The sequence below is a fragment of the Strix aluco genome, chromosome 4 (assembly GCF_031877795.1).
Source record: "Strix aluco isolate bStrAlu1 chromosome 4, bStrAlu1.hap1, whole genome shotgun sequence".
NCBI lineage: Eukaryota > Metazoa > Chordata > Aves > Strigiformes > Strigidae > Strix > Strix aluco.
The window spans coordinates 105642365-105661075 of NC_133934.1; the positions used below are offsets into that span (position 1 = coordinate 105642365).

Sequence of the window (18711 nt, forward strand, 5' to 3'; positions counted from 1 at the left end):
TGGCAGACATGAGTAATGTGACCCTTTCCCTGCCCAAGTGGGGACCTTGGGGGCTCTTGCCACCTCCTCTCTTGTTCCCCAGGGGGGTTTCAGGAAGCCTGTCACCCAGACCTGGCCCTGTAGCGTGGGCAGCAGGGACAACGCTGGGTGCAGCAGCACAGCTGTCCCTCCGTGTGCAGTGGGGTGCCCGCTGCTCCTTGAGGCCATCTTACCAACACACTCAAGCCTGCTGGAGTCATAGAAGTAGCCTGTACGGCAGAAGCACTTGTAGCCTGGCACCGTGTTCAAACACTGTCCATTGCGGCAGAACTCGGATCCAAATATCTCACACTCATCCATGTCTGAGAGAGGGATGGAGGGAGGGAGAAAGTGTCTCAGGGAGAAGAGCCATGGAAGCAAGGAGGATTGGATGCTGTACCTGCAGAAAGCTGGCACAGCACCTTGGCCTGGATCAATGGCAGGTCCCCGAGAGTGCCCCCCACCTCTCCCGCTGGCCCCATGCCTGGGAGCAGAGGGGAATGCACCCACAGGCAGAGTAGGAGGAGGGATGATGGGGAACAGGATACTTTCACAAATAGAAAATTCATGTGCATTTCTGAAAGGTCAAGAACACAACCCCCTGGAGGTGAAGTGCCAAAGATTGAGTCAGCTGGCCACTGGGAGATCTGATCAGTAACTGGAAGGGTTATGTCTTACTGAAACGTATCCCTGGTTTGAAATGGGCATGGGAGATTTGCACCAAGAAAGAATCACTGCCAGCAGTGAGGCAGGACTGGAGGAAGGGGCACTTCCAGCTCGGTGATACAGGCAGTCTGGGATTTCTCTGGATGGAGGAAGGCAGCAGCATGATGTTAGCATCCCCCACTATAATCCCCAGGAGATATTTCTGTGGATGCATCTCCATGCAGGGTTTTGCACAGCACCCTCCCTCTTTCCCCTGGAAGAAATGAGAGAAAATGGTGATAGTACCTGTGAAAGAGACTTTTCCTGAGAGTGGATCTTCCTGGGGAACATAGCCCTTCCCGAGAGGGCAGATCTCTTGGTACTCCACTGGCCAGGAGGCAGATGCCAAAGGAAGATTGGAGGAAAAGGAACAGCTTGTTAGCATAACCAATGTGGAGCTGGCGGGCAGAGCACTGGCCTTGCCTAGTGTGGTGAGGCCACAGTCCTACCTGTGCCCAGGATGGGGCAGGGGTAAGTCTCACAGTTGTCACCCCAGGCTGCCCCCACAGTACAGCAGCACTCCTCCTTGGTGATGTTCTTGGCCAGGACGCTGTCACACAGGCGAACGTCGCTGATGTGGTAGTAGCACTGCTTGCGCTCTGCGCTGTCAGAGAGGTGGGCCGCGTGTGTCTCAGGGCCCTCTAGAAGACAGCAGAGCAGGGACAGGATGGGGTCCTTGGTGCCCCAACGCAGCATCCCACACCTAGGAGGTCCCAGAGCACACCCATCACCAGCAGCGTGGCCTTTCCAGGTCCCCACTTTCAGGCTCCTCAGCTCTCCCCAGACAAAAGCTTGCCCGTGCCTGTGTGGGCTTGTACAGCCCTGTCAGCCCCTCAGCTTTACCTCACCCCAGCCAGAGCTACCACGCTCCTGGCTCTAGTTGCCACCCATGCTTCTGTCCTAGCTGCCTACTCACCCATGGCTGCTCGGGGCTGGCACTGCCCTGCCTCTGTGTTGTACTCCTCATGGTCACTGGGGCAGAGGCACAGGAAGGATCCCTCCACGTTCTCGCAAAGTGCGGTCCCGCACACGGCAACCATCAGCTCACACTCATTCACATCTGCAAAGCAAGGGGCAGCGGTGGGCAGCGGGAGCCCTGACTCTGCATGGGCAGCCTGTGCGTGGTCTGCAGCATGGGGTCACCCTTCAGCAGGGAGATGGAAGATGCTAGGGAAGAAAGTTCTGTTCACACTGTGGCTCAACATAAGTCTGGCAAGAGCTTCCTGCCCTGCTCTTAGCAGATTCAGGGAACCTGAACTCTAGCTTGCGGTGTGTCACTGGATCACAGAATCATCCAGGTTTGAAGGGACCGCTGGAGGTGTCTAGTCTAACTCTCTGCTCAAAGCAGGGTCAGTTATGGGATCCCACCAGGCTGTACAGGGCTTTGTCTTGTTGTGTCTTTAAAATCTCCAAGGATGGCAACTGCACAGTCATCTTGGGCATTTGTTCCACTGCCTGCCTGTCTTCATTGTGAAAACCTTTTTCCTTATATTACACCCTGACTGTTCTCTCCAGGCATGCATTAAAGTAGCTCTCTAGCACCTTCAGTGCCTCCAGCCCCCAAGCACCTCTTTCTACCTGCACGGAGAAGGGCTCCATGTTCACTGGGAATGGCTCGCTTTTTCATGGAGCCCCGGTCCTTTGCAGTCCCAAGGATCTGCTGTGCTAAGGGGAGGGTTTTTGCCCCATCAGCCGCCCACTCCATGTCTGGGATTCTCCCTGCGCAGATGCAGTCCCTGTCTATGCTCTGGGAGCCGTCACACAGCAGGGACACCAGCCTGGCATCTGCTGATGGCTCTCCCTCACTGACTGGCAGAGTGACCATGGGAGACTCACCAATGCAGTAGTGCCCGGAGGGTGAGCTCTCATAGCCACGGTCACAGAGGCAGCGGAAGGAGCCGTCTGAGTTCTCACAGAAGCCGTGGCTCCCGCACAGCGTCTCGTTGGCACATTCATCTATGTCTGCAGGAGAGTGTAGAGCAGGAGTTGCCTCAGACCCCACCTCTCTCAATGAACACCCCCTGTCCAGGCCCTTCTGCTCTGTCCCCAAGACCTGGGGATGCAGCAGGCATTCCCTTGATGTGAGGGACTGGGTCTGGCTGCCCCACTCACTCCCCTGCTACGACTGTGTGTGTTAGAAGCTTCCTGCAACATCCAGAGCGGCAAAGAGGCCACATGGATAGAGTGACAGGAGAAGGGTGGGAATGGGAAATGCATGGGAAGTGTGGGAGGTGGCTGGCAGGGCCACTGAGGGTAGCACAGGTCCCTGCAGAGGCCTAAAGGGACACAGAGCCTACAGGCTCACATCAGCAGGAGATACAAGGGTGCAACTGAAGTGTGTGGGGCAAGTGCAGAAAGATCTAGGATGATACCTTCCTGCTCTGTTCTTCTTGACCTAGTCCTTCTCCAACTGCTATAGTGCCAGGGAGTAGTCTCTGCCTTGCCCCAGCCTGCTGGGGTTGGACAGTTACAACTGGGTCCTTTGCCTACAGAGGGAGGTTTACAGCCCTGCTGGCTGCATCCCACTCCCCTCCTACTGCTGCACAGGAGAGATTTCCTTGGAGCAGCTAGAGCAGATGTGTGCCCACAGCCCACTGCTCCCAGGGCCAGGAACAGCTCCACATGCTAAGTCTGAGTCCTGGTGCAGCCCAGAGCCCAGCGGCTGGCAGCAGCTCCTCCTTGCTGCAGCCTTCTCTGAGCTGGGGGGAGCCTCAAAAACTGCAGAAACCCCTTTGCTCTTTCCTTTTTGCTGGAGCCTGAACTCCAAACTCAGACTCCCCAGCCTAGCACACAGTTGTACCAGCAGCCTTTCCCCTCACCTGGCCCTGCCAGGCAGGTGACTGGCACAGGCAGCAGCCCCAGCAAGCACAGCAAGCCCCCACAAGCACAGGGAGCTGCGGTCCAACCCTAAGCTTGGAATGGCTGTAACCTGCCCAGGACTCTCCCCAAGCGGAAAGCAGCACAATGTGGTGTCTGTTCCAGATGCCAGGAAGAGAGAAGTCTAGACACAAGCAGGCAGTTCAGCCAAGAAAACAAACTCTCAGTATTATCTGCCTCTCCACCAACCATACATTTCCTCCTCCTCCTCCTTCTCCCCCACGGCCCTGGCAGAGATGTCCCACAGCCACCCTGTCCCTGCCAGAAGTGGGGATGGGAACACCCGGGGCTGTACTCACCAATGCAGTCACCCAAGGGGGTCCAGTGGAAGCCAGGCTGGCAGCCCATGATACACCGGTAGGAGCCCAGGCTGTTCTGGCACCGCCACGTGCCGCAGATGGCATCCCCATATTCTTTACACTCATCCACATCTGCAGAGAGGAGGGCAAGGGGATGAGGATGGTCAGATGGGGACCCTGCTTGCTCACTGCAGCACCTGGGTCAAGTTCAGTTGGCCAGAGGCCCTGAGCCATTGCTAGTCCTCCTTACAAGTCGCCAGCAACTTTGGGTGCTGGGAGGAGAACTGCCCTCCCCCCCTGCACTGGCTGCATCCATCCCCCCAAATCCCAGGGGGCTGATCCTCCCAACAATGAGCTCTCACCCACGCAGTCATCAGTCTCCTGGGAGTGTTTGAACCCATTTTCACACAGACACCTGTAGGAACCTTCTGTATTCAGGCACTGGCCTTGTGAGCACCGGGACTTGTCTGCACATTCATCCACATCTGCAAAAACAGGCCAAAATCATCAACCTGGATCTCACAGCTGGGGAGGGAGCAGAGGGCAGGACCTGAGGTATGTGCCTGCCATCCTCCAGCTCACCTTGGCAGCTGGGTCCACCAGCCACGTTTGAGAAGCCAGGAGCACAAATGCAGAAGTAGGATCCGTGACTGTTGAGACACTCGCCATTGGGGCTGCAGATCTCACTGTTTAGGCACTCGTTCACATCTGCAAAGGGAGCAGAGTCAGGGCCACACACCTGAGGGACATCCTTCACCAAAGCCACATGGATTTCCTCTCCCCAGCCTCTTACAGGGAGCCCTCACAGGGCTGCTGGCCCCTGGTTTTCTCGCCATGGAGACAGAGATCTCTCTCCATGGTAATCCTGCATTTGGCTACAACCTTATGGATGTGCCATGCATGGTGGCATCACCTGCCTTGGCACTGGCATCCTCCCTGCTGAGAAAGAACGGGGATCCATAGGGAGGCTGTATGTCCTGGACCCAGAAGGCTGCAGGGATAGGGTTCATACCTTGGCACACAGTGCTGTTGATGAGCTCAAAGCCAGCCTGGCAGCGGCACTCATAGGAGCCCGGGGTGTTCCTGCACTCTCCCCCCAGGCACTGAACAGCAGGGTGCTCACACTCATCCATATCTGCCAAGCAGAAAGGCACAGCACAGAGTGAGGCCCCAGCTCTTGCTGCCACTGGAGAAGATCCCCACCCAGAGAAGCCATCACCCAGCTGTTGGCCTGCAAGGTGGGTTTAAGCCGCCCTACCAGACCGTCCCATCACAGTGAGATGAGAGGAGAGTTAATCCCTGTTACTGGGGTGTGAGGAGTCAGATCAGACCCTTCACTCCTCTCCATCATAGGAACCTGGATAAATTGGATCCCAGCACCAAGTCAGTGGTGCCCAGTGACAGGACCAGAGGCAATGGACACAAACTGAAACACCAGAGGTCCCATCTGAACATCAGGAAACACTTTTTTGCTGTGAGGATTACTGAGCACTGGCACAGGTTGCCTGAAGGGGTTGTGGAGTCTCCCTCCTTGGAAATATTCAAAAGCCACCTGGACATGGTCCTGGACAATCAGCTCTAGGTGGCCCTGCTTGAGCAGGGGGGTTGGACAAGATGATCTCCAGAGGTCCCTTCCAGCTTCAGCCACTTGGTGATTCTGTGAGCACAGGGATACTGCTAACCCCAGTGCACACCTCCAGCAGAGCTCTGCACTGGGTACAGCAACCACCAAGAGGCCAGTGCAGAGCCACAGTTGCTGACGAACCCTCTCTTCAGCCAACTGCCCAAGAGCAAACATCAGGAAAGCAACCCAGCAGCAGCCATACCTTCTGTGGCTCTGCTCTCCTACCTGCCAGACTTGTCTACAATGTCCTTTCCCTAGTAAAGCTGGCCAGGGGTCTACATCAGTTCTGACTGAGCTGCAAAGCTCCACACAAACCCTCTTCCACCCAACAACCCCAGGCCTTGCCCAGAGCCTGCTGGCACTCTGAGGATTTTGCTCACAGCAGAGGAGAGAGGGGTACCTTCCCTCTAACAGAAGACTGAGAGATGCCAGCAGACTGCTGTTGCCCCCAGGCCCATGAGGTAGGGGGAAGCACTGAAGGATGCTGCTAATCAGAAGGATGGGCTGGTGTGCAGCAGCAGAAGACATGCTCTACTCTTCTCCCCTGTCAGGAGCTAAAGCCCTCAGACTGGCAGCTCCTAAAGGCATGGCAGGGACCTTCTCTTCCCCTTCGAAGAGCACTGGGCAGCCACAGGCATAAACAAGCATCACTCCCTACTGCCTCAAGTCATTCCCAGCTGTTCAGTCTCATAGGGTTGCAAGTAGCAATATTCTTGAATCCTTCTGGAGGTGAACCATAGCCTAGTTTATTTATCACAAAACTATCATAAAACCCTTATCATTTTTCAAATATGAAACCTAGATCCACAGACAAGGCCACCAGCCAAGGCAGGGAAGAACGTGCCATCCTGCCATCAGGTCATTGTGACCCAAACAGTATCAAACCCTGATAAGGTGCCCTCGTGACATGGCTGGGGCAAGGTGGCTGAGAAGGGGCTCACGTGGAGTTTTGGGAAAGGGGGAGGGCAGATGGAAGGGATCAAACCATGAACCCAAAAATCAGATGGAAAATAAACTCATTTCACACTGGCTTTTTCATACACCAAAACAGAGGAGAATAGAGGGAGGAAAGCCTCCCTCTCCTCCCCCATTGGAGGCCCCCATGAAGGGGGGGGTGTCTTCTGAGAGTCACATCAAAGGCAAGATTTTCTGTTTGCCAGCTATGTGCAGGCTGCAGAGCTCTGCAGTGCTCCAGAGAGAAATTCACAGCACATGGCCAATCTTTAAACAAATACCTTTGCCAGCTCTGCCTTCTCCCTTCCCTTGCCCCAAACAGGGAATTTGCATCAAGCCATCTCAAGCCCAGACATTCCCTGGGGGCAGCCACCAGGGAGGAAGTTTCCCTGCCTGTGCTGGGGCAGTCAGGCTGTAAGGCTGGGATGGAATGCTCTCATGTCTTAGCAATGCAACCAACATAGATCGACGCTAGTATTAACCCTCTGCCATGCATACCAGGGACAGCAGAGCCCTTGAACTAAGCCTTCCCTTTTAAACGTCCATGTTACATTAGGGGCTGGGCAAAAGTGATGAAACCTGGGCGCCCACAGTCTCTCCACTGGCTGTGGACCCAAGGTTTCTCCCTCTGTTGAGAATGTACATTTTGGTCACGTGCTCCCAGGCATACAGTTCTGAATTGAACAACTGTATGTGGTTCTCTGCCCATGTTTCCAGGCCTCCTGTACTCTTCTGGCCTTTGTCAGCATCCCCCAGGTCATCATTAGTCCAAGAGTCTCATCAATGAGTCCTTCCCCCCCATCCCTTTCCTGCGTGAGGAAGATCACTTTCCTGCTGCTCTAGGTGACATCTGCTTGCAGCCCTTCACACTCTCTGCTGATCAGACAGCTAAAGAGTTGGAGAGAGATCTTGAGGCTAAAGAAGCCCTCAGGCACCACTTATAACCCAGCTATGGCAATGTCTCTTCCCTCATTCCCTCCAGCACCTGCTCTTCTGTCCCTGGGAAAGGGATACCTTCACATGTGCTGCCATCTCTGGAAACAGTGTAGCCAGCGTCACAAGCCATGCAGGAGTAGGAGCCCTCCGTGTTGAGGCAGAGTCCAGAGGGACAGGGAGCCTGGGCTGTGCACTCATTGATGTCTGCATAAGCACACGAGAGAGAGCGGGATGAGTGGGAAGGATGTGATATAACTATGACCAGGGGCAGATGTGTTGAGAGAACCAGACAACGTGTTGGCCAGGACTCAGGTAGAGCCAAGTGCTCAGGAAGAGCCTAGGGAAACCTCTGGACTGGGTGCATGAGACTTCAGAGGGTCTGGACCCACGGCACCCTGGTACCTTGGCAGCTCTTCCCATCTGGTGCCACCTCATAGCCCCGGTAGCAGGAACAGCGGAAGGAGCCATCCAGGTTGACACACCGTCCGTGAGCACAAGTCCCCTCCACAAGGCACTCGTCCACATCTGCATGACACAACAGAGGACAATATTGCATGGGAGGGTGCTCAGAGCTGTCCCCACCACCCAAGCCATGAGGGTGCTGTGCCCTGGCCACACAGGCTGGCTGCCTATGGAAAAAGGGTGATGCCTGTGCCCCTGCTCCTTTTGAGGCTTGCAGGGAGAATTTCCACAGGGGGGCGAAGGTGCTGCCCAGAGACGAGCTCCTCACCAATACATCTCCCGTTTCTGGGCCGGTAGCCATCCCCACAGCTGACACACTTGTAGGATCCCAGGGTATTGACACACTTCCCGCTGCGGCAAGGGCTGGGTTCCACACACTCGTTGACATCTGCCAAGAAACACACTCCCTTCAGGCTCCCAAAGGCAAACAGCGTAGCCTTCTCCAGGATGTCCTGCTGGATCCTCAGAGTCCCCCTCGGGGGGACAGTGATGTCCAAGAGGAGATAAAACAAGATTGCAAGGCTTGGGCAACACTTCTTATAGTCCCACTTATCACTCAGGATCCTACACCCATACCTGAGGGCTGACATAATCCAGCAATGAAACTCACTGCCACAGGATGTTGCCAAGGTCGGGAATGTGCATGGGCAGAGAAAGGGATCAGAGAACATCTGTGCAGGGCTGTTTCATCAGGGACTTTCATAACTATGATTAGGATGTAGCCTCCAGCTGAGGAAGTCCTTAAGGCAAGTGCTTTCTGGAGGCTGTGTGGGGAGGAGCAGCATTCTGTGCATGGCCTGTTGCCCGTACGGCCTCCTAAAATAGTCTCCCACTCTCTGTTGGAGATGAGCTACCGAGAAAGGGGGATCTTTGATCAGGCACATCATATGTTCACAAAGTCAAATGCTCTGAAGGGCCCAGGTCATGCCATGTGAGTGGGATGCTGTGGGGACAGGTGGCCTGAGTCTCTGCAGCCTGCTCTCCCTGCAGTCCACTTGCCAGCACAAGGGTCTGGTGACAGAGTCAAGGTGGCATGAAAATGGATGAGCATCTCCTCCCAGAATGGGAAGCTGGCATGGGGGATCTCCCTGGGGAGGTAGAAGAGGATCATGGAAGAAGTCCCCTCCCTCTGCCCAGGAAAGCTTGTCCCTCCTGCAGGCAGTCTCCCTGGGGAGGGCACAGGGCAGACAAACATTGTGGGGTCCTTTCTCCCTTCCAGGAGGAGACACGAAGCGGTGAGGAAAGAAGGTGTTCAGTCCTGCACAGGGTGGGTTGGAGGCACAAGGGAACAGGGAGCAGCAAGCTTCACCTTCACACTGTCCTCTGGGGCCCATGGCAAAGCCCTCCTTGCACTCGCAGAGGTAGGAGCCAGGAGTGTTGATGCATCGCTGTCCTCGGCAGGTAGAGGGCTGCTCACATTCATCTTGATCTGGCAACAGACAGGGAGACAGCCTGAAGTCTTCTCCCTCCAGCTTGGAGAAAGCTGGGTGCAGGCAATGACCTGCTGCACCTGCAGCAGGCTCTGCCCAGGGGACCGGTGCCGGGGCTCTCCTCCATCCCCATCTGTCCTAGCACCCCTCTTGCCATGAGGCAGTGATCAGGGCTGGCATCACAGGTGCCTGCCCAGACCATCATGAGCAAAGTCCGGTCCCTGACCGAGCAGGAGAGGGTGATCCCTGTGGATCAGGCTGTCTGTGGGCAGGACTGTGGGGAGGGAGGGTGTGCAAGTGTGCATGTGTGTGTGCAGGTGTGTGCAGGTGTGTGGGCACATGCATGAGACCGTGTGAGGGCAGGAGACTGGGGAGATCCTGGGGAGGTGGCAGCCCTGTGCCAGGAGAACACCACTTACCCTCACAGCTCTGCTTGCCCTCCGAGACAGCCAGGGTGTACCCAGAGTAGCAGAGGCACAAATAGGAGCCCACGCTGTTGATGCAGTGACCTTTTGCAGCACAAGGATCTTTCAGGCACTCATCTTCATCTGTGCTCAGGCAAGGAAGGAAGACAGGCAGTCACCACCCGCAGCTGCCTGCCAGTCCCCTGCCAGCCCTGCAGTGCGGCGGGTGGGCAGGGGCTCAGCAGAGTTGCCAGAAAACCTTCCTCCAGGAGCCTGAAGGACCAAACGGTCTGTCATAGCCCAGCAGGCAGAGGAGGTGCCAACCTACCGATGCAGCGCAGGCGGCTGGGGTCCAATGTGTAGCCGGGGTGGCACAAGCAGCTGTATCCCTCTGGGGTGAGCACACAAGCGCCAGCTCCGCAGGAGAGAGGTGAAGAGGCACAGCTGCCAATCCCTGGGAGGAGAGAGCACAGGACTGCAGGCAGCACTGAAAGGGTGCATGGAGTCCAGTGTCTGCCTTGTGCCCCCAGCACCATACCCGCACACTGGGAGGCTGCTTTTTCCCTTCTTAGAGAGTGATACTGAGCCTGCTCCTCCACATCTTCAGGCAGCCTGAACCCGTAGAGCTGCAGAGAGGACACGGCACAACCCACCACCTCCTCTGGCCCAACCCCAGCTGGGATGGGGTCCCCTGACCTGCTCACCTGTGCCCCAGCCCCACAAAAAGGTGGTGAGGAAACCTGCCAGCCCCATGCCTTGGAGGAGGGCTGGAAACAGAGCCTGGCACTTGTCAGTGGGCTCCTTTGGGGGTGACAGCAGGGCTCCCCACCCTGACCACACAGCCCTGCTAAGTGGGGTGAAGGCAGCAGTGGCGGGGCAGGGGGGCATGGCACACCCCTGGGCACTGAGCCATCCGGGAGGGGGCCAGCCCAACCCCAAACAAAAGTCTATTGAAGGAAGACACATTCCTCAGCAAGGTGCCTCCGCCAGGCCTGCTCCCCAAGGTGCTCCAGCCCCCGGCGGAGGGCAGGGGCTGCGCTCCAAGACACTTAAGCAACCCTGGAACAACAGCGCCCTTGTTTCCGGTGCAGTAAACAAGCCGCCCCAGGAGCCACATGCCTCCCCTTGCGCTCCCCCTTCCCGATGAGTCAGCTCACACCACGGGGGGAACAGGGCCAAAGCCACTGGCGCGGGCGCGTGATCCCCTTCACCCGGCAGCCACTGCTGCACCGGGCAAGTGAGCTGCAGGCGGGGAAGGATGCAGAAAGCCAAACAGTTTGCTCCCTGTATGGGATTGCTCTCGTGCCTTCCCATGGCCAGGCAGCTTTCCCTGGCTGGTAGCAGACCAAAGTGGTAGGGAAGGGACTTTTCTTTGGGAAGTCAAGGGGGGCATGTGGGAAGACAAGCAGGCTAGGGAAGGGAGAGAGCCCCTGGGCATAATTTCCCCATAGTGCCAGGCAGTGAGAGGAGAGAAATCTCTGAGAGTGATGGACACGCACCCAAGCCCTGTGCTGGCATCTGTGTTGGAGCAACAGCATCCCAGGTGGTGGTGGGGCCAGGCTGGGGAGGACTGTGCCAGGACTCCTTTTCCTCTGCTGCGGAAGAAGAAGAGATGTGAGGTCCAGCCACCGATCCCAGGCAGAGGTGCCCACCCAAGGTTTACCCATGCTGGGTGTCCCTGCATCCACAGCCCCGAGAGAGCCCTTGGGAAGGGGCCACAGGGTGGCTGCAGCAACCCTATCAACTTGTTCTTTAACACAGCCTCCTCCACCTTGCTGGAGATCCACCACCTCCTTGCATCTCTACAGCCTCACATCAGCCACCCCGGTATGGTGGGGGTCCCCTGAGCCGCCCCACAGCCAGCCCAGCCAGGAGCCTGTCCTGTCCAGCGCTGGGGGCTGCTGTGCAGAGGAGGCAGCTCCCAGCATCCCCGCTCTCCTCCCTCCTCGCTGCCCCGTCCTCTTCCTCACAACTGCCCTGCCCTCCTGCCAGCCAGGCACTCACCTCTGTGTGTGGGGAGCTCTGCGGTGGCATCAGCAGTGCCCTGAGGGACAGAAACATAGGACTGCCTCTATCCATGAGCATGTAGCTGGGATGCAGCATTCCTAAGACATTTTCCCACCCACCTCCTGGCTCCTCTTGCTCCCCAAGACACTGTCCTGGGAGGAGAAGCTGACATGGATGGATGCAGCTGGCAGGGCCTCTCTGTCCTGAGCATATCGTCCTGAGCAAAGCACAGCTCCTGGCCATGCCCAGGGGGCTGCCCACAGAGAAGCCATGCCAGCACGCCGTGCAGGTGAGACCCAGGGCACTGGTATCGGGCATCCGGACACGGTAAATACTGACACTGTCACCGGTAGCTCTGAAAGGCTGAGGACAGCCACTTCTTTGACCTGCCTCAAGAATGCTACCTACTAGAAGGGTGCTTGGTGCTAGACGCTCTTTCTCAGCATCCCCTCCTGGCAAACCCATGGCTGAAAAGGAGATGTTGGAGCACAACCTGAGTCTGCTCCGAAGACCTTTGTGCAATGGATGAAGAAAACAGGTGGCTGAGAAACATAAGACCCAGACTAGCTCTGCTTCAAATTTGGAAGCTTTGGTTCAAATTTCTTCCCTGTCTTGAGATTTCTCATGTGTCCTTGAGCAAGACACTTCACATCTATAAAGCAGTGATGATGGCAGCGCTGTCCCCTCTCTCAGAGGGGCTGCAAGTACATTCTGCGGGCTGGGCTACTATAGCAAGGGGACACAGAGATGCTCATGAGAGATACAGCCCAAACTCTATTCACAGCAGGGGTCAAGAGACACACATTTTTCAAGTGAGACTCATAATAAAGAAACCCAACCCCAGGAGAGTCGGGCAGAGAATCAGTCCCCAGGCTGCTCCCATCAGAAAGGGTGAATTCACACAGCAGTGTGGAAGACCACCACCCCAGCTGCTCCAGTGGAGTTTCTGCTGCACCCACACCAGCATGTGGAGACCTGCCTATGAGCTGGGCTTGAACATGACACTGGGCTCTGTGCTGCCCTTCAGTCCTACAGTCAGGCCAGGCTGACAGCAGGGAGTGAGTGCCCACACCTCAGTCAGCTCTGGCCTCAGCCTGGGCTGCTACGCCAGCCCCAGCAAATGCCAGCTGGAGTCAATGCTGACCATGAACTAGTGCATCAGAGCCCTCAGCTCCTGTTGATTTGAGCTAATGGCCTCTTTCTTAGCAAGGGCTGAGCGGGCACATGGCACAGTGCCTTCAGCCATGACAACTCACTCAGGGTGATAGGGTTTGCAGTTCGTATGCTGTTCCCTCTGGCAGCAGCTACTTGCTCTCTTTAGTGCTCTCCCTGACCACATTTCACACCTCCCTGTCATCTACTTGTTATACAAATTGATTTACAAATATTTGCTGCCACAGATGCACCCAGAGGTAGCAAGACAAACCTTACTCACCTGAACAGCAGGAGAAACTTCACCTGGAAAGTGAAATAATGCATGGTGAATAGAGACAAAGCAGGCAGGCATCCTCCTCAAACCCTGGCTGCCCTAACTTCACTCCAGCTCTAAGACACTGCCACTCAGTTCCTCACACTTCTCCACAAGAGCTTGTTCTCAAAGCCAACACACCCGGACTTCTCTCCTGGCACTGTGCAGACCCCAGGAGCTTCCTCTCCAGCAGGTGCTGGCACAAGGAATTGGTCATACTTCCCTCCAGCTGGGCTGGACAAAAGTCCAGGGAGTGCCAGGGCTGCCACGCAGACCTGAGGTCCCAGCGGAGGCAGCCTGGCCAGCCAGCACCAGCTGCAAAGATGTGGTCGCAGGAGCCTGAAACACTCAACCTCCTCTCCAAAGGCTTGAAGATGTGGTGTCTCATGCCCCAGGAACATTACTAGGGCTGAAGAACACCTTGCATATTCATACAGATGTAGAAAACCCTTATCAGCTATAAGTCCATTCATGGAGGCATGGCAGGACCTGGGAATTTGCCCACCCTTGCTAGGGGCCCAGATGGCGCAACTTTAAACAGTAGACACCACACTACCCTCTCCTGCTGAGGTGCCAGGGTGGGGGAATGCCTCCAGTGCGCTCCCACGGAGGCTGTCCTGCAGTTGCTGTCTCCTCGCTGCCCAGTCCAACGTCCAGTTGCTGCTCTCTCCTTGCTCTTCCAAGCTGAGGGGCAGCTCTTCTGCCTCTGCCTTCCTCATTGACAGGCGGATATCAGAGCTGGAGTAGGTGTAGCCATGTCCTGCTGGGCAAATCTCCTTGAAGGCTTCTGCAAGGGAAAATCAAATCAAAGCTTTAGAGGACAGAGGTTGGAAGGAAGAGGCTGGTGCAGGGATCACCTGGCTTACTGCACCCAGATGTGATGGTGGGACAAGTGGAAGAAAGAAGTGAAGACGGACAGGCATGTATGTGAATGCAGGTAGCAGTTTCTCCTATCCTATAATTTTCTGGAGATTTCTAAGGGTTAAATCCTTATAGATTTAACATCTGGGCTGCAGTGGGTGGATGCCTTGCACAGAAGGGCAGGGTGGGTTTCTAACAGACTCTGGCTGGTACTCCCAGACACTAAAAGCTAAATCCCTCCACTGGGTCAGTACTGCTAGGAAGGGATCATGCCATAGGAAGGTCCAGCCTGAGCAAGGGAGCAGATAAAAGTGAACCCCTGGTACCTTCACACTGAGTGCTTTGCACATCTCTCAAGATGCTCTGCACAAATCACCTGAAGACTTTTTCCAGCCCTGAGAATTTTGGTGCTTTCCCTTCCACCCTACCCCATGCTGAGATATGCCAAACTCATCCTCACCTGACTTTCATCCCAGCAGAAGACGTACAAGAGACAAAAGGGCTGTCAAGCAAAGACAGACACAGGCATGGCTGTGCTCTCCCTCCGGTACAGAGTGGTTTCCCATCAGGGACTTCTGTGTCTCCCTAGTATTATCCAGGTCTGCTTTCTGGGCTGCTGTACCCATCTCATAGGCCAGCATTTGCACGTCTCACCTGAGCCAGGCACAGGGCACTCCTCGCAGTTCTTCCCCCAGCCCTTGCCGACGCGGCTGCAGCAGCAGATCTGCTGGGTGATGCGGTGGGAGAGGGGGAAGGAGCATACGCCTCCAGCTGCTGAGCGGTAACACAGTCCCTGCTCCATCGACACCGCTTTGTCCGCTGAAACACAGTGGAAGGGTCAGTGCCAGAGGTCAAGCTCTACACTCTCCAAAGAGAGAATGGGGGACACTCAGTCTCTCCCCTTCGGGCCTTTCTCTGCCCGTGACTCCCAGCATTTCCTAAGGGCTGTCCCAGAACACCCACCGGCTTTCAGCCATCGGGCCATCCCCCCAGCAGCACCAGCCCCAAGGAAATCCAGCTCCTGTGGGAGCGCTGTGTCCTCTGCTGCCGCACCGCAGGCACATCCCCTCCAGGCTCCACAGGGGCCATGCGATGTCCATGGAGAAGAACAGTGCATGAAGGGGACCCGAGGCATGGGGACCCATCCTGCACACAAGTGCAGGACAGTGTAACTCAACCGCACTTGCAAGAGACACAAAGCATGCTGCAGCCTCCACTCAGTTGTGGGGTCCTGCTCAGGCCCCTTCCCAAGCTGAGGGGTTCCCTGGAGCACTTACAGATGCAATGGCTACGGGATGGGTCCAGCATGGTGCCAGGCTTGCAGGTGCAGCGGAAGCTGCCGCGGGTGTTCACACACTCGGCATCTTTGCACAGGCCCTTCATCAAGCACTCATTGATATCTGTGGATAGGAGAGAGCCTGGTGAGATGTGAGAAAGCTGAGGGTGAATTGAACCCCTTACCTAGTGTCTCCCATTCAGGTGCTGTGGACCAAGGGGTTCTCAGTCAGGCTGGCGTCCGAGGCAGCCTCTGCACCGAGCAGCATGGTGAGGACCAACGTGGAGACAGCAGTCCCACATCTGCGGCACAGAGCTTGCTCGCTGCAGCTGCAGGGATGGTTCATGAGTGACTGCTCTGCTTTGTGGTCCCCGTGAAAAACAGATGTGTCCCCTACAGTGAGCCACTCCAGTAGGGTAACTCTTATGGTCATCACGCTTGTTGCTTGCAAGTCTGGACTGGTGAGTCCTGTCGTTTCACCTGATCCCTGGTCCTGCTCATATGGACCCATCATCCACAGAGAATCCTTGCTGAGAAACTCTGCCAGCATGCAGGGAGGGCAGTGACTGATCCCCTCCAGAGGCAGAGAGATGGTGGGACAGGCTGTGGTTCACTGCTGTAGTGTCTTCTATGATCAGGTTGCGCAAGCGGGAAGGCGCCAAGCTTGAGTCCTGCTTCAAGCTCTTCCTCTGCCCCTGCCTCAGCACGCATCAAATGCAGTCTTTGGGAAGGGAGCTGGGCTTATCCTAGGGAAACACTGACAGGCTCACCCATTTGGCCTGCAGTAAAGCCTTTCCTACAGCACCACATAGGAATGTATGAGCTAAGCTGGAGAAGTCAGGGATTGGTAAAAGGTGCATAAGGGGGAGCTGAAGACAGCTTTCATGGTGGAGAGTGAGGAGGAAGCCCTCCTCATGGACTGATGTAGCTTTATATCTTCACAAAAGCGCTTGTCCCAGAAAAGTCAGCATGCTGATGAAATGTGCTGTGTCAGGAGGCACAAGCAGTGCAGGAAGAGCTGGATGTGAGCACAGAGCGGCAGGAGTGGAATGAACCTCAGCACCACCCTGGGACAAATCACAGGAACATATACTACAAGCTAATAGGTGGGAGCAGGCAGTGAGAGGGACCTGGGCACACTTGCTGCTCACAGGACAGCTGCAAGCTGCCAAGACCAAGATATGTCAACGTGATGCTAGGCAGCATCATGCCAAACACTTTCCAAAGACAGAGGGGAGTCCCAATGCCAGTGTACAAGGTCCTGGTGAGACTTCAGGTGCTCTGAGAACATCCAGTGGTCCTCTAGAGACTGTCTCAATGTGGAAGGGGTGCAGAGACGGGCTGCGAGGACACTTGGAAGAATGGAGATAGTGGAAGAACCTGACTGAGAGCAGCCAGGCTCAGGAACAGTTTTCCCAGCACTACCTTATTCCTCAGAGCTGAAGCATCACTGCTTGGTGGAAATGGGGGTGTCACACAGCTGGCTATGACAGCAGCAGTTCAGATGTAATGACCTGAGAGGTCCTCCCCGGTCCTGTGCTCTTAAACTCCCCCGTTCACCCCACTGGCTGTCCCATACATGGTTGAGACACACAGTGGCCATCAAGACCAGGCCATGATGTTCAGTCAATTGGAGATACAAACGCTTACAGGGATGTGCAGCATGCCAGGGAAGAGTAGGATTTCGCTGCACAATGTAATGGTTTCCTGCTCTGTACCAAGCACAGGCCAGAGTTTATGAGACCAACCAGTGGCCAGACCCCAAACGTGCTGGGAACCCTACTCAGAGAAGAGGCTTGGTCTCTCCGGAGGAGCCTCGGGGCTCATCCCTGTCACTCTCCGGCACAGTCAGAGCACTGTGTCATTCCAACACACCAACTGGATGAAGTGTTTGGCCTCCACATAAGCAAAGGGATTGAAGGAATTAGAGTAATGAGAGCACAAAACAAACAAGCACCAAGGGCTGAGCTTTACGAGCTTAATTTAAAACAGGGCCTCATCCGGGCCTCAGTCCAACCCCCTCTATTCCACTGGCAGCAGAGGACCCACCCGCACTGGAAATCCCCACAGGGAACAGAAGCAGGCAGGCGCGCTCGGGGCCATGCACTCCTACCCCCTGCAGCATGTCAGGGATGGGGCTAGCCCACAAGAATAGGCCTCAGGGACCACAAACCAATATCCTTATGCTGTCTCAGCTGCTTCTTTCCAACCCACACAAGCTTGCTGGTGCTCCTCAGAAACAGCCACGCTGGGTCAGGCAGCTTGTGGTGGAAAGGTACAGGCTGGTTTATCCTGGTGGTTGGTGAGCAGAAAGGACCCGAGTCGGCAACAGACACCAAGCATATATGGACACCATGGATATACAGACACCAAGGTGCCAGTGTGTGTCCTGTGCAGTGACTGCTGCACACACACACACCTCCCTACCACCAAGCCTCCAAGACAATCTTTGCCTCATGTCTAGCAACCACATTATCCCTTTCAGTGCAATTCTTCCTCATGGTCCAGCAGCACCAAGAGGTTCCCTGGCTGGGTCTGCCAGGCCCTCTCAACTCAAGACTCACTGCAGCCTTGTTCCTGCTCAATGGGATGCAGCAAGGAAAGGAAATGAGATCTTGCAGAGATGAGCCATTTGTTCATCTGCTGGAATGCACCAGAGACAACCCTTTCTGTCTATACAGAACAGACGAAAGTGGGCTTCTGCTGGGGCCCTCCTCCAGTCACTCATCTGTTTTGACAACAGCCTGCAAAGCCAGAGCTCAGCTCCTTCCCAGGTCAGCTTCTCTCCTACAGCCAATGGTCTCAGGAACCACCAGCCCTCACCCAGCCCCTTGGTAACCCTGCTCCCTGGGCCAGCAAGAGAAGGCCCCATGTAGTCTCTCCCACAGTCTATCAGCCAAATTGCTCACTCTGGACCCTCAAGTGAGGTGCTGGGCTTCCTGATACATGTCCCACTGCAACAGCAGAGATGGGAAAAGCACCTCAAGGCAACAAGAGTGTCTGCAGAACAGTACTTCTCTGGCCCAGCTTACGAAGGAGCACACAGAGGCAGAAATCTCTGGTTCAGGGTTTTTGATGTGCAAAACATCTTCCTAGCCAACTCCACATTGCCATCTCCCTCTGCTCCTCTGAAACTCTCCCTGCTCCAGAGGGAATGCAAATCCAGAGCAGGCGCTGCAGGTCTCTGCTCACTGACATGAGTCCCTCCAGCTGCTCTGCTCCTCTGACTCCTACTCAGTGTCTCCTGGTAGCTCCTCATACCCATAGCACTGTCTGTGGCCACATAAGGGATGAGATCTGAGCACCAAAGAGAATAGAAGCCCTTGCGTTGTTGAAAGTTTTCCCCCAGGACAATGTGGGGAGGCTGAATCATTAATTAAGTAAGCATGG

At 55.7% G+C, this 18711-nt stretch overlaps 1 protein-coding gene across 3 annotated transcripts in view; it reads right to left on the bottom strand.

Moving 5' to 3' along the window:
• The window catches only part of LTBP2 (latent transforming growth factor beta binding protein 2), a 73850-nt gene that overhangs the window by 5960 nt on the left and 49179 nt on the right, over nucleotides 1–18711 (bottom strand). The window contains exons 10-30 of one of the 3 annotated variants that reach the window (XM_074824732.1): nucleotides 15323–15445; nucleotides 14700–14864; nucleotides 13741–13971; nucleotides 13152–13174; nucleotides 11714–11753; nucleotides 11209–11301; nucleotides 10038–10163; nucleotides 9725–9853; nucleotides 9185–9304; nucleotides 8144–8263; nucleotides 7816–7938; nucleotides 7492–7617; nucleotides 4912–5034; nucleotides 4482–4607; nucleotides 4262–4384; nucleotides 3900–4031; nucleotides 2560–2685; nucleotides 1640–1783; nucleotides 1173–1364; nucleotides 970–1050; nucleotides 213–341 (exon numbers count right to left, since the gene is read on the bottom strand). In XM_074824732.1, the coding sequence (XP_074680833.1) occupies nucleotides 213–341; nucleotides 970–1050; nucleotides 1173–1364; nucleotides 1640–1783; nucleotides 2560–2685; nucleotides 3900–4031; nucleotides 4262–4384; nucleotides 4482–4607; nucleotides 4912–5034; nucleotides 7492–7617; nucleotides 7816–7938; nucleotides 8144–8263; nucleotides 9185–9304; nucleotides 9725–9853; nucleotides 10038–10163; nucleotides 11209–11301; nucleotides 11714–11753; nucleotides 13152–13174; nucleotides 13741–13971; nucleotides 14700–14864; nucleotides 15323–15445 (2595 nt within the window). Of the gene's footprint in view, nucleotides 1–212; nucleotides 342–969; nucleotides 1051–1172; nucleotides 1365–1639; nucleotides 1784–2559; nucleotides 2686–3899; nucleotides 4032–4261; nucleotides 4385–4481; nucleotides 4608–4911; nucleotides 5035–7491; nucleotides 7618–7815; nucleotides 7939–8143; nucleotides 8264–9184; nucleotides 9305–9724; nucleotides 9854–10037; nucleotides 10164–11208; nucleotides 11305–11713; nucleotides 11754–13151; nucleotides 13175–13740; nucleotides 13972–14699; nucleotides 14865–15322; nucleotides 15446–18711 lie in introns of all 3 variants that reach the window. The other 2 variants (XM_074824731.1, XM_074824733.1) reach the window with 2 other exon arrangements.